This window comes from Corvus brachyrhynchos, unplaced genomic scaffold (genome assembly GCF_000691975.1).
Source record: "Corvus brachyrhynchos isolate BGI_N302 unplaced genomic scaffold, ASM69197v1 scaffold331, whole genome shotgun sequence".
Lineage (NCBI taxonomy): Eukaryota > Metazoa > Chordata > Aves > Passeriformes > Corvidae > Corvus > Corvus brachyrhynchos.
The window spans coordinates 3344680-3360524 of record NW_008237229.1 but is presented as its reverse complement, the minus strand read 5'-3'; the positions used below and the strand labels follow the sequence as shown (position 1 = coordinate 3360524).

The following is a 15845-nucleotide window of genomic DNA, read 5'->3' as shown; positions in this document are numbered from 1 at the left end:
GAGGGGATGAAAGACTGGCTTGGTGGGCACCTGGCACTAGCCAAGGACTACCTACCATACAGAGGAAAGTCAAAAATAGTAGGAGAATTAGAGAAAAGGTCTACTGCTGCAGAGAAAAATGTCTGAATACTTGTGTCAAAACATGGCAGTATGTAGGTATAAAAATGATTAACAGATTAGACCATTTGATCAGGTCAACAATTTTTAATGTAGTCCAACAGCTATTTCACAGAGCACTTCTTAGGCAAATATTCAGTAGTTAAAAGTCCAGTTCAGTTCCCTAGCTAAAATGATTACAGAAATAATAAATGTCAATTATTTGGTCCACTGTATAGCACTAAAATCAGGATACTCCAGGAGCAAATACCATGACTACAAAACCATACTAAAAATGGAAGTGAACTCACCAGTTCTCAGATAACTGAAGACCTTGACTGATTAAGTATTGCTCATTGTGGTACTCGTAAATGTTCTACCTCTAGGATAGGCACATTTCTCCCACATCTTTGCCCAAAAACTTTAAATGAGCAAACTGAAGGAGCCACACTGAATTTGGCTGTTGAACAAAAAGACTACCAACTTTTCATCACTTGTATTTCAAACATGCTAAGCAGAATTACATTTTGCAAGAAGCCTAAGATGGGTGTTTTTTCCTTGAAAAGAGATGATTCACATTACACATATCTTTCAAGGGTGAACATACTTCATTTGTTGTGACATCTCTGGATGACTACCAGCTCTCAACAGGTGTTAAGGGCACCAGGGAATTAGCCCATTGCTTTGCAACATCATTCAGTCAACTTCTTTCAAAAGGGAAACAGAACTGAAGCTTTATATTGCTTTAAGAAGAAATCTATGCACCAGAGAAGGGAAAAAAATATCAACACAATAAGACAAAAAACCCCCACCACCGATAGGTGAAGGTTCCAAAGATTAAAGAAAATATAGGGAAGAAAAACCTGTTATGGAACCATATTAAGTATATAGGTCCTTGTTCAGAAACATAGTTACATGCATTCCAAAAATGCCAAGTCATTCCCACATTTTAGGGGTATTAAGCTGTTGAGGAATCCATTCAGTGTAGGTAGCTGGGTGAGCAGCTGCAGTGGGAGCTGCAGATTGGGCTCTGGGTGGGAACTCTAGGCTGTGAAATGATGACCTTTTGCATAACAAAGGTCACAGGGACCTTGCCAAGCATTCACCCATTAAAGAGTAGGAAATAGAGATTTTTCTAAGGTGTTGTATGACTTATTACTGTTCAAAAAATTTAAATTTCCTTGAAAATTATTTCAGCACATTTTTACTTTTTAAAAGGATAGTCTAAAAATATGTTGTAGCAATGTAAGAAAGCTTAGTTTTAATATTTTTATATAAACATGATTTTTCAATTTCATAATGTTTTCTAACTGCACACATAGAAAGCTATGAAGAAAAATACTTATTTAAATTTTACATTTTTTTAAAACAATATTTTTTAATAATACATGATCTTGTAAACCTACTACTTTTAGTGTTACATAATTTTAACTTAAAAATATGTGCTTTCTGAATAGTACCACCTCAGCCAAATACATTTAGATAATTATTTTTAAAATTAATTTCAGGATCCATTTTTTATTTGGAACTTACATTTTTACTGCAAGATATATCTTCACATTTCCTACTATTTAATACAAAGCCAAATGAGACTAAAGTTTAGATTCCTACTCAAACACGGCCCTTTAAAACATCCTCCTCATAACAATACAGGTCTTGTCAAAGAAAATGCAGAATATTTTTCAGCACGAATCATTAAAAACCTCAAAATCACACAATGAAGTCAAGATGAAATATACCAACGGAAACCTTTACAGCAGACAAGGCTCTTAGAAACAAAAGCTCATACTCTCATTACCTGTCCCCATTTTGGAGAGTTCCAAATACAATCAGTGGGTAAAATCAGACTCACCTTCTGAATGGTTATGATCCCCTCCTGGGTGTCTTTGTCAACAGAAATTTTGAATACTCCCAAACCATCACCATCCACAATCTTGTACTCCATTTCTGCATTAGGTCCAACATCTGCATCTGCAGCTTTTATTCTGGCTACCACAGAAGCCACTGGCAAAGACTCTGGGACATTATACTGATATGATCCTGCAAAATTATAAAATTTAATGAATTCAGAGCCTTCTGGGACTGAAAGCCAAAAAAAATAAATCTAGTGTTCTTAAATCTACCTTCCTTTAAGTCATGTGCCTGAGCATTTACTCAGGCTACAAGAATCTATTCTTCATTTTTGAAATAGAATTGCCATTTTTGCTAGGTTTTCTTTGTGATAGACTCTCAGTACAACAGGCATAACTTCTTCATGTGACAAGAGAAGTATAAGGAAAAGATGCAAAAATATAACCCAAAACTTAACTGCAAATCATGATGTGAATCCCTGATAATGCAGAGACTCTTTTACTTTGTTTTTCAGAAAAGAGGAAAGAAAAGCAAGTAAAATAATATTAATATAAACTATTATTATTTTATAGCTGTATATCTTGATTAGGCAGTTCCTAATCTGAATATCACTAAAAACTAATATATATTCATTTCTTTAACAGTAAGTGCACCATCTTGAAAATTCTAGCTTTTTTATTCAAGTACAAAATGATATATATGCTGTCAAAAGGATATCAGAGTGCATTCTGTAACCAATAACACCCTCACCTTTAAAAACAGCTTCAGTTATTCTATTATTATTTCAAGCAGTTGGTGGCTTGAAATAACAGGAAATCTATTATGTCCAGATCTAGTTTTTCCATCGTTGGAGGTGAGGCTGGAGCTGACATGAATATATACTTCACATTATTTTAATTCTATGTTACCAAGTAATTTTTTTTTTTATTATTAAGAAAATAGCACCCCAGACAGAATGCTATGAATAAACTGAGCTCTTCAGGTTTGAACATACAGCTGTGTGCTCCTTTCTTTGGTTTGGATGAGAGCCACCTTGGTCAAAGAAATCAAATGGAGGGAAGGTGACTTTCCGGCTCTTTTGTGATTAACTCTTTAGGAAACACTGTAAGCATGTGGAAATGCCAAAGGAATATGAGGGATTAAGGGTCAAGTTAAAGAATCTGGAAGTTGAACTGGCAAGACCTAAGTATCTATTGGGATATATTTTTTTGTCTATTTATTCACAGAGAGGAAGTAAAATACATTAATAAATGTCCCGTCTGTACGCCATTTCATTTCAACTGATCTGGTATGCATGAGGTAATGAAAAACAATGCTTACTAAATAATAATAATAATAATAACTCGCAGTCAGTGTTTATCAAATTACTTAACATGGACAATAAGCACTTTTTGTTTAGAAAAAGCACAGTGTGTAAAGAAAATAGCAGTGTTTAGGAATAACATTACAAGTCATGTATTTACAAAGTAACTTACTGCGTGGAAAGCGGGGCGGGTTGTCATTAACATCAGTCAGGGTGACAGTCACAGATGTAGTCCCTGACAATCCACCATTCTGCCCAACCATGTCCTTTGCTTGGATAACTAAGAGGTACTGGTCTTTGGCTTCTCTGTCCATATTCGGCAGAGCAGTCTTGATAAAAGCTGCAGAAAGACAAGGATTGCACAAGCAAAAATACACTAGTGTGAAAGATCAGTTTGCCTTTGAAAGGTAAAAGCAGATCAGTGGTTGCAGCAAGAGTGGAATGAATTAATTCCAACACTAACATCACAGGTTTTGACTAGGAATTGCACTGACATACCATAAGCTTTTTTTAAATAGTCACCAAAACCCACCAATTTTTATTTATTCCTAGATTCACTGGGTAATGCTGTGCATGATTGTTTTCCAAATACCTTCTCCCTGAACTAGACTTCATAGTGTCTTGGGTAACACTCCCTTCCCTGGAAGATGTAATCTTCTCTATTTGTTTTCCTACTCTTTTAGAGCTAGGAAGAACAGAATATTCTGCTCTCATTTTTAAGATTCTAAGATCAAGATTCATTTCACTATCTTTTGAATACACATTCAACACATTAACTCCTACCCATACTGATAACATGCCACACTTTGCAGATATATGAAATTATCTTATTTTACCATATATTGAACAATATCCCCTTCTAAATCATTGGCATAATTAAAAGGCTTTTTTTGTTTTTTAATGAAATACTTAAATATCTGAAGTAGCTTTTGTTGTGTCCATTTGATGACCTGCATAATTAATTAACTGATGTGAAATGAAAACTAGAAGAAAATTCAGTGTTCCATCCTTTCAGCTATGCTGATATACATCAAAAAATAAATACGCCTTCTCAAAATATGATGATTTTATGAATATTTCATGCTCAGAACATAGTACAGCTGCTAACCCTGATTTCCAGAGAGGCAGCCGTTTACTCCACCAGCACATAGTGTCAGCAGTAAAAGAAACATAAACAAGCTAAATAAAGAAGAGGCACATTGGGACACATATCTCTTCATCTGCTATTTGTTGAATGTTTGCTTAGAGTTTTATTTCTTTTTTCCCTTATGAATGCTGGACTTGCCATTAATCATCTCTGGGTTGAAACATTTATTTCACAGACTGCCTGGCACTATTTCACCCATTTTACAAGACATGTTAAAATACAATACACAATTTCATAGTGTTATTGTTTCTACCTTGTTTTTCTTGGCCTGCTTGTTTTCTGTCATGGTTAAATTACCAGGCAAAGTTATCCAATCATTTGGAAGCAAACTGTCATGCACACAGGAAATTTGAGTATCACATCAAAGTGATGAAAATGTATGCAAACATTTCAGTCTGAATTCTTAAAGATTTTGATTTAGCAGAAACTACCATATAGTTCAAGGGCTGTCTGCAGTCATTATGACAACATACATGGTACATAAACACACATGGAAAGGGAGAAAGAGAAACAGAGAGAAAACCACTATAAATCATACTCATTGGAGGGAAAAGTGCTATATATCCCTGCTGAGCATGGATCTGTTGCAATATGAAGAGAATTATAGAACTTATTTCTGCAAATTTTGATGTTGCTAAACATCTTCTGTTCACAGCATTGGGACTCAGTTCTGATTCACATCACAGATTTTATACCATAAAAAGGGTAAATATATTTTTTCTCTTTTGTCTCAGCTTGGCTATATCCAAAATGAAAATTATAACTGTTCTCCTTGTAGGTGTAAGTGAAGGCTCAAGCACTAAACTGAAATGAGCAGAGCAAGAACCTACTTTCCTGCTTTATGAAATGATACAGCAGAATGGGAAATATTTATTAAACCAACAGAGGATTAAAGGTTGCATTTGATTGTGGCTTAAAAATATTCACAAAATTTCAAGAAAATTGTAAAAACAAAGTTTCACCAGTAATACGCCTTGAAAGTGGCAGCAAAATGCTACATCTGATAAGCATGGAAGCACAGTGTTTTCTTCTTCAAATTAATAAAGAAAGTATTCATTTCCCACAAAAAAACTTCAGTTTGAAAAGTAGAATGGAGAGTAATTGTGCTTTAAATCTATTCTTATGGAATCTCTCTATGTGACATATAGATATTTCTGAAATCTGCAAAAAAATGCTCAAAGTATTTTGAAATTTTAACTGATAAGAGAGATAACAACAGATAGCAGACCAAGCAGCTGGTAGATTAAAAAGACAAGAATTTCTATTCCAGCAAAGTCTGTTTATTACATAGCTCTGATGTGTGGTTTTCATAATGTATTCTAAAGAATAAGAGATTAGAAGACCAACAAAACTCAAATATATTCAATTAACTGAGAGGTCACATTAATAAGTCCCTAGCAAGTTTTAATGCACATTTTCCTTTTTTTCTTAGCATTACTGCAAAGGGTTTATGTAAAGTTACCTGTTTTGGGCTCCACAGAGAAGTAAGGCTGTCCTTGCAATATGCTGTAAACCACTCGAGCACTGTTGCCATAAGTAGGATCATCCGCATCAGTGGCTGTCACTTGAACCACAGAAGTACCTGTAAAATGTTTGAGGCACTATTGTACATGAAAGACACAAAAATCTGAACTACACTTGCTCAAGATGCTGTGCCAGTATATATCTGGAACAGTGTGAGGTGGCTTTTTCACAGGCATTCATCATTTCCATGCTGACTCTGTTTAGTATATCAGGTTCTACTTGTAAACTAGTATTATCAGCTGTTACAGAATTCTGTCTTCCCAAATACTCACAGGCTTTGACTCACAGCAGTAAAAACCATCTCACTCAGTAGCTCCTACTCTATCTCTGCCTTTGCTTGGTGAAGGATATGTGCGCAAAATTTCTGTAATGATGGTGAAGCCTGAAATCTGTTTAAGTACAAAAAATAGTAGTAGTATTTCTTTTAAGAGAAGTCTGCATGCTGAAATTGTAATGACTCATTAGAAATTTGAACATACATACATATATAGGTTTTACAAATTTTTATAAACCTACACAGAATTATTGTTAGCCTATAAAATTATTTACTGCTTCATAAAAGACATGGCTGACGAGTTTCTTTTTCAGCTCAGAGAAAACCTGGTGAAAGCTGTCTCCATATTCCTTTAAAAAGTACTAATTTCCTTCAATAATCTGCAATATCAGTTGTGGTAATCTATTTCATAAAGATTCCTTGATCAAGAAATGTCTCTATGTTGACAGGAATAAGAAAGCAAAACTTCTAACTGGCTAGCAAGAAGGGTATATTTTGTGAGGAGCTCATTCTGCATCCAGCTCCTATTCATTATGTCCTCCATGTCAGTTCCCATTTGTTTGGTTCTATACAACAGCTTCCATGGTGTGTGCTGGGAGCAGAATAAAATAACACTCAAGGGCCAGGGCCTTGGCCATGGTCACCACCCTTTGACAGAGAGAAAGGATTATTTTTTCTCACTGGCAGATTGTCTGGAACATTCAGACCTTCCATTCAGCTGCCCAGGGATCCATTTGGAGGTGAGATTGCAAATTAATATTGCAGCAATTTGGCAGATGCCCAGTAAAGGTCTTCAAAAGAGAGGATCAGACTGCTTTACAGACTGGATTTAGACACATGATTAGAGAAAAGCATTTGTTAAACACAGTGTTCATTTTCTGAAAGAACACGTTTTTGACATGTGAAAATAAGACCAGCAAGTCTTGAAAACACTTCTTAAGAACAAACTGCAATAGCAAGTGTCCAGGGTGAACATAACATCAATCGTATTCTGGTCAGTTTTGCTTGTATTTTTCAGGAAATGAGAGAAAGTTCTGAAATTCTTTCTATCTGAAATACTACATCTCCCATCCATTTTCCTCATCTTTTCCATTCTCAGTTAAGTAGAACATCATAAATGGAGCCTGGAACTAGGATGAAGGTTTGGAGAGAAGATTAAGTGCAGCCCTCCACAAAATGGAACAGATTGCAAAGGATGGGTCCTGCTTGTAAGAATTCTGACCAGATATGATCATTCATAAGATAAATTTATTCACTTAGGTTACGGCCTAGCTAGCCCACATTCCTGATCTCTATTCCTGAAGTATCCATGGCAAAGTAGTATGATTGCAATTCTGTTTAAATGCAATTTTTCGCTCTTTGTGACCTGTCTAATATTTCTGGGGAGGGAAAAGGTTCTTTCCAACCTGAAATTTCACATGCAACTATTAAGTAGATGGAAAGTTTAAAAAGAAAATTGGTAGTTAATCCACGAAGTCATTTATCAGTTATGGGACTTACAATACATCCATTTTCTGTTCACCAGTAACTAAGAGCTTTGATTCAGTATGTCAAACTGATTTTACAGATTACTCTATAATATAATATCATACAGGGACCTATTTTAGACTTGCCAAAGTCTATCTAGCTTTTGAGAACAAGGGTATCAAAATGATTGTTTGACATCCTGTGTTCTTTGTGAAAGCCAGGATTACCACATTTACAAAGTCACTAAGCCCTGCCAATGAAGCTTACAATGTCTGCAAATATTGGCAAGAGTGCTTATAAACCTCACACACAGTTACGTCTTTGCCCCCTGCTCTTGCTGCTTTCAAGGGCTCCAGACCAATACAAGATCAAAGAAATTACAAGCTCTGCAATCGTAGCACAGTCATTTTCAAAATGCTGCAAGTTTAGAAGTGCTTGTTTGCTGTAAAAATCTATTGATGTAACAAACAAACCCTCTACATTCCATGAGATGAATAAAGTCATTATCTGAATCTAATTGTCTCTCTCCTGAAACACACAGATCTTTCAGAAAAGGATGGGTTTTAAGTAGAAATTCTAACATCAAATCTTTCTGCGATAATCCCATTTAAATGTAATCAGTAACTAAAAAACAATGATACTTTTCCAGTCCCTCTGTGCTAATCAACTTCTTCTAAACATCAATGGGGGAAAGATCTGAAACCCCTGCTATTGTCATTATTTCTTTACTAATTGCACACAAAAAATATTGAGCTTCTGAAGTCCCATGCTAAAAGGGAGATTTCTGTACAACTTTTTTTAAGAATATGGAAGATAACAGAAGGTATTCTAACTATGTGAAAAGTCCTATGTGTAGGAAATCTGTTCCAAGGAAACATAATGTACAGAAAGATCTGTATTTGAGGATTTCCAGAGATTTTTCCAGAAGAAGCAGATTGCTCTTGAAGAACAGGTATTCCTTCAGAGTATGATAATTGCCGCGTATTGCTGTCCTAATCTTTCTGCAATGGATTGATGTCAAATTAAAATATGTAATTCCTTTTAAAAAAAACCCCAAAACATAAACCTGTTGGGATACTCATGGATAGCAAATAAATCTAAAGGGTGAGGAAAAATCGTTAGTTGCATCATAGTTCCAAGTACATCATCTTAGCAGAATTTGTGTTCCTGCACTGAAACTAAGTCTTCCTTGTATTCCTAAAAGCTCTGCCTTACCTTCTGATACAGACAGTCAGCTGTCATACAAGCATCCAAGATTAGGCCTTACAGGTGACATGGACAATCAACAAATGGTACCACACCTTTACTCCATCCAATAAAATGAGTGTTCCAATAAATCCTGTTTAGTCGCCATTGTTCAGAGCCCGGGAGCACAAGTGCAGACAGGACACTGACCCTACCCCAAACTTTCATTAGTGACTTTATATAAACTGCAGCTTCACAACTACAACTTGAAATATTTCTTCCAGTTTGTGCATTTGATATGGGTTGAAAAAATAAATATGGGTTATTTATTTAAAAAATATCTTTCTCTTTTAGATATGGATTCATCTACAATTATTTTTCTCTACAGTCATGTCTTTTTAACAAAGTTTGGATATCAGTTCATTTAAAAGAATTCTACAGGTAGGAATTTCATATACTTTTTCAGCAATTGTAGCAAGTACTGAGAAAAAATCTGTGCTGCTTATCAAAGTGTTCCACGTATTTCTTTTTTTGGTAGTAGTTAGTAACAGCCTTAATTCTGTGTGATTGGCACAGATTTCTGGTTTTATTTTCCAGAAAGTTTAAGATAATTTTTAACATAATCTTTAATATATATTGGTAGAGATTACAAAATTACAGTAATCTTAGAACTTGACCTATTTATACTGATATTAATGTAAAAGGATGGGAGGATCTTTGCAGAGAAGACCTTGAATTTAGAATGTTATTTGTACTTAAATTTACCCAGGTCAAGACTCAACAATGTTCCTGACATGCTGTAGAGATTAACCTTTTCTGTGATAGGAAGAGAAAAAGTTAAACTGGTTGCTGAAATTTATTTTGATTTTATTTTGAAGGGATCCATTTTGAATCTCCCAGTGTATTATTTTAGAAACCTCTACAGAGATTTTTAGAAAGCTTGCTCGTAACTTGCAGTATATTTTACCCAAATTCTGAAATAATGTTTTATGAGAAATGATTCTGTGACTTCTGTTTTAATATTGGTGAGATCATTCAAAAGAAAACTGGTTTCTAAAACCAGATTAATGTAACAAATGCCTGATTTTGAAACTGCACAAACTCATATCAGTTGAATTTCAGCCAAATTAACAAATTAAAAATAGAGCTTTAAGGCAGTCAGTTATTAAAATTATTAATTGATATCAGTTAACAATGGGTACTATGTCTAACACACAAAACAAATCCATGATGGCATCACATTTCTACATGGTGTCAGGTGCTGTGAAAAACGTTAAACACCTTTGCTATCAAGTTGTCCATAATTCCTGCTTAATCCTTATGAGCAAAAATCCAGACTAGTTCTGCTCAGAACCATCTGGTATTTCTGTGCTTCTGCCACTGGCCCTTACCCACAGCAATGCCTCCACAGCCTTTCCCCTCCAGGAGTGTGAAGGGGGAGAGTCAGAAGCCTCTTCACCTTCTCCCTCCCCTCCCACAGCCTCGTTATGTTGCCTTCACTTGGGGACAAAACTCAAGACTGGTCCCAGCTAAGCAGCAAGGTCAGATAAAGGGAAGCAGAGGTGGCTTGTGCCTGGAGAGGGACACTTCCCCTTCATTCAGGTTCTCAAAACCCACTACACACTGTATCAAAGATTTAAGCATGATACAATGCTTTTGCTTTCTTTTCTTTGTTATAGAATCCAGATATTTCTATCCATCTCAACCAGGGGTAATAAACATGGCAAGAGAGATATTTGTTGTGGTGGGTAACAACCAAAGCTGTTGATATGGCTAGAGATCAGAGAAGATTAAAAAACCGATACTGTGTTGGGCATTGGAATTCTCATTCCCACTCCCTTGGCTATGACTCACACAGACCAGTATGTTTTTATTTGAAATATAATTCTACTCAATTTTTTAAGTACCAGACATACTTTAAAAAAATATGACAAAAACAAACCCTTATGATTTTCAGATAAGCCATATCTTTGGGGGTTTTGCCATGAATAGATTTACAAGCCATCAAGATATTTACCCTGTTCAGGATAATCAATATAATTGGGCCTGAGCCAAATATAATTTGAACCTGACCCGAAGTCATTTCAAATAAAAGAAGAGATTGACCTCAATTAGCCTTAGATAATGTCCAAAAATATTTGTCAAATAAAATACAGAACCATTATACTTGCATAACCAGCCTGTAGGTTAAAGGTTAGTTTTTCTAGCCTTATAGTTAATTTGGATTTATAATCCTATGATCTCTTTCATTTCTTTTAATATCCAATTAAAAATCCTTGTCATGGATATAATTTTAAACAAAATAGGAGAGAGATACTTTGTATCTCCTTAATATTTCATGGAAGCTGCAGGTGATTAATTAAAAATTATGTTATATGAATAAAGTATGAATTGCTGTAACTATGTAAGACAAAGTGCGACAAAGTGTGACAAAGGAATTTCATGGTAATCCTTAACTCTGTAACAATGCAGTAGGTGTGTGATACTAACCATGAAGACATTTAAAATGTGCAGTTTCAGGAAGTTCATTAATCTGAAACCACCCTTAGTTGACACAAACCTCAGAGAGTGCACAAGTCTCAGTTAATAATTTTGCATAATACTTCACCTGATTTGAAAATACATTTGGTGTTGTATGGTCCATATGGGAGAGAATTTCTTTTACTCATTCATGATGTAAAGATTCAACACAATATGCAAAAGCAGCTAATTTTGAAAAACAGTCCTTGTATTCTCCACTGCACACATTGCACTCCCCCCACAGATTGATTTCCAATATATTTTTGGAACAAATGGAGCAGAGATAGGAGTAGAGGCATGGATTTGTAAGTGTAGGTAAACCTCATATATCTGTAGTAGTTGTCTGTACATCAATATGCCAGTGCAAGAAAAGACAGAGGTAATAAATGCAAAAGAGAAATATGGAGACAATTTCTTTTCAGTTCATAGGCAAAAGTGAAAAAAACCCCTCATAGTTGCTGCAAGCTACATCTTACTTAAATAATCTTATTCTAAAACAAAAGGGCAACTTAATTTAAAAAAATATATATTTTAACACAACGTATTTTTTGAAGTGGATGATTTAGGTTTTATAGTCTTAGATTATCTGTTGTCTAGATTTTTTCAAAGTTTGGAAGTAATACATTCTCAGCAATGTATCACAACTTCATCTCCTTCCTGTTACTCCACAAAAGCTGTGGTGTCTGTCTTTCTTCCAAGGCTAATATTGCCTCCTCAGTCATCCACATAGTGCTTGAGTGACAATAAGCAAATGCCAAGTATCAATGAGAAATAGTGTCTATGCCCACTGCTTAGTAAAATAAATGTATAGAAAATGCATTAGCAATGTTTTTACTTATCTTCTATTGACTCCTAAGCTGAGTTTCAACTATATAAGCAATGCTTACTACTCATTGCTGCAGGGCACTTAGGTAGGGAAGATTCTTTTTCTCTCTCTAGCTCCAGTTTAGATGCATTGTTTAACATTCAAAAACACAGGAAATCATATTGAGGAAACTATAGCAAATTTTATGTGCAGTCTTACTCTAAGAGTACCACATTTTAATATGGTTTAAAATCAGTCAAGCAAAGGTAATATTTATTTCAATGACCAGAGAACTCTCTCAAGCTGAAGTGAGCCTTCCCATATACATATTTCTAGTAAATTAAATTAAGTTCTTGTGCTTTTTTTTTTTTTGTTTGCATTTATAATTTCATCTTAGATAACATTTACCAAAACATCTCTGGGCAAAGTCTTAATTTGGTCTGAAAGAGTCAGCTATCAAAGGAACAGAGGCACCTGACAATGGATGAGCATTTTGTCTCTTTAAAATGAGGAGATAGTGGATTCGATTTTGAAATTCTTCCCTAATTCAAACTCAGGAAAAATAAGCATTTCTTCGTTTCCAACAAAGGGTCTGAAGCCTCTAAAATCCATTCTTCTCTGATTCCACTAGAACTTTGAGCTATGTCAAATTGTATTCCAGTTCCTGCTGCTTGCATATGTTCCACAGAAAATGGGATTTCAGTGTTTGAAAAAATATCCAATAAACTATTACTAAAATGTGCAAAAGTTAGAAACAAAAATATGCTATTCACTAGCAGGAAATTTGAAGAGTTTTTTGTGAACGGACGCTATCTGAATGAAATTATAAATTATCACCTCTGAGTACCATAACATAGGTGTGAAACTTATTACTGTTAATGGGAATTATAAAACAAAGCCTCTGGGCACTGGAATGAGAAATACACCATGAAATGGTTATCTGAATTCTTGCATAGCTATTTGAGTTTCACAACATTTTTGAAAGGGTAAATATTTAATCTAGCATGTTATTTCCAGTTAAGTCTTGAAATATCTAACTGTTGCAGGTGCCTCATAGATAATTAAGTAGCTTAGTGTGAAACAGTAAAAAATAATGAAACTTTTAAAAAGGCAATAGGAACAAATTTCCCACAACACCCACAGTGTATTTTTCACTTACCCACAGGAGACATCTCAGGAACTCCAGCAGTGTAGGGACCATCCAGAAATTTTGGCTCATTGTCATTGATGTCCTGAATCTTAATGACGAACTCAGACTCTGGCTCCACGGGTTTATTAGTCAGCCTATCTAGTGCTTGTGCTCGGAGCGTGTAGTAGGCCTGCTCTTCTCGATCCAGCCTCTTTGTAGCATGAATATCCCCCGTGTTCTCATCAATAATGAAAATGGAACTCGCCCCTTCGCCTGACAAGATGTATTTGATGGAACCATCGCCTTTATCAACATCAGAGTGAAGCTGGTGAAAAATTGATGAGAGATGAGATTAACTTACAAGAGAGTCAGTGGCATGGAGATATGTAAAAATAATTCCTATGTTGAGCAGGAGTATATGAAATTTTATTGTTCCTGGAAAGATAAGCTGAATGTTTATCACACACAGCATGTGAGGGACCATTCAAATCTGTAAACTTGCTCCTTTAAGCAAGAAAACTTTATTCTTTCCTGCAAACGATCTCACTCTTCTCATGCTAGATTTTTACATAGGCAAACACATGTACCCGTATGATCATAACCATCACTTTATTCCTACCTGAATTTAACTACATTGTTCACTTCACCTTATCATCCTACTGAAGGGTGAGACTTCAAACAAATGTCAGGATAAGCTTAATATCAGTGTGCATTTGCTCCTGTGTGTATTCACATATTTTCTCAGTGTTTACCTTGGAGAGAAGTGAAACAGTCAAATGTTCCTCATGAGGGAAGGTAGCAGGGCAGATACTGATCTCTTCACTCTCATGACTAGCAACAGCATTCAAGAGAATGCCATGAAGCTGAGTCAGGGGATGTTTAGGTTGGATATCAGGAAAGTTTTTCACCCAGAGGGTGGTTGGGCACTGGAACAGGCTCCCCAGGGAAGTGGTCACAGCACCAAGATTGACAGAGCTCAAGAAGCATTTAGACGAAGCTCTCAGGCACTCCTGGGGTTTCCTGTGCAGGGCCAGGGGTTGGACGTGATTATCCTGATGGGTCCCTTCCAGCTCAGCATATCCTATGATTCTACAAAATGAGGTAAAACGTACTGGTTGATAAATTGCTCAGTACCATCTGATGGACCTGTAACTTCAATTCTTCACTTCCATATCTTGCTTTCCATTATCTAATTCCAGAAAAATTCAGACTCTGAGAAAGATCAAGGTGTCCTGGCAATTTTGGAAGTACACAGCATTGAAAGCCAGGGCCAGTTTCCCTGGGACTACTTGTAGCAGGCACACAAGAAACATACTTTGGTAGGTCCAAATGTGTCTTCCATTAGAATGGCAAGATAGATTTACAGGAAAAAAGTTTTTTCCTTGCCACTCAAGCTATTTTAACTTACAGAGCAAGATTCCACATGTTTTCTAGCTCTTTTATGTCCTTCGAGTATCATATTCCTGTTACAGAACACAAACACCCCTTACATACTTCTCAAACTTGTATCAAGAATGTAATTGATATGGATATCATGTTATAGTAACACATACATGTAATATATTTAATACTGTACAAGTGGGAAGAGTATCAGTAAAATTTAAAGTACTTTCTTGTTTGTTAAAAGTGGATTCATACTTGTAAATAGCTGAAGACAATGTTAAATATGCTTGGATTTTTCTATCTCATATCTTCTTTGTAGCTGTCCTAACTCCATGTCATCCCGAGTTTGGAGGTAAGTCCACTGCCATCAATATCATCTCAATTTCCATCACTAACTGCTTTTTCTCTCTGTTAGAAGTATCACTGTGACAGTATTCACTTTCAGAATACATGCAGAAAATTGTTATCTTGGGCATAACTTAGCACAGCTGCAAAATCTTTTCCCATTTCAGTAGGGAAGTATTCATGCTCAGTTTTGAATTTTTCAGCTGGATAAAAGGCTGCCTATTTCTTACACATTATTTCACTTACACTGTTTGGATATCTCATACTTATGCAATTACAGTGCACTCCTCTCTTTTAAGACAGAAATGGCATCTGGAGCTTTGGGCTGGATTAGAAAAACAGAACTAGGGTATCTAAATCAGATTAGCTAAATTATTTCAAATTATTTCAAAATATGGTTTATCCTTATTCTGCTGCTACCTAAATCCAGAGACACCTAAACAAGCCTGAGATTTCTTTGGTGGAGTTCCCTGAATATTTAAAGCTCTACTTCTCTGCATACTCAGGCATAAACAACGCTGACACTGTGAGCAGGTAAAAATGATCTCACATTTGGGCTCGTTCAAGATCCACAGCACTGCGTATTCCTCAGTCCCAATAGCTGGGCTTTATGAAACCAACCATACCTCTGTTTAACTCACACATCTGGCAGCTGGGACTCTCAATGCTTTGTTAAACTTGACTAGAAGAAGTATCCATCTTCCCTACAGAGGAGCAGTTGACTGTGCAAGTAATAATCTGTTTAACTTGTCCTTGATTTTGTTTCATGGGTTTTTTTTTTCCTATTTTCTTTCTCTAATACCTACTTCGGGGTGC

The 15845-nt window shown here is 35.7% G+C and overlaps 1 protein-coding gene across 1 annotated transcript in view; it reads right to left on the bottom strand.

Moving 5' to 3' along the window:
• Nucleotides 1-15845, bottom strand: part of CDH7 (cadherin 7) — an 84959-nt gene that overhangs the window by 29982 nt on the left and 39132 nt on the right. Inside the window, exons 3-6 of the mRNA XM_008630083.2 lie at nt 13332-13626; nt 5860-5979; nt 3423-3590; nt 1949-2136 (exon numbers count right to left, since the gene is read on the bottom strand). Of these exons, the coding sequence (XP_008628305.1) occupies nt 1949-2136; nt 3423-3590; nt 5860-5979; nt 13332-13626 (771 nt within the window). The remainder of the gene's footprint in view (nt 1-1948; nt 2137-3422; nt 3591-5859; nt 5980-13331; nt 13627-15845) is intronic.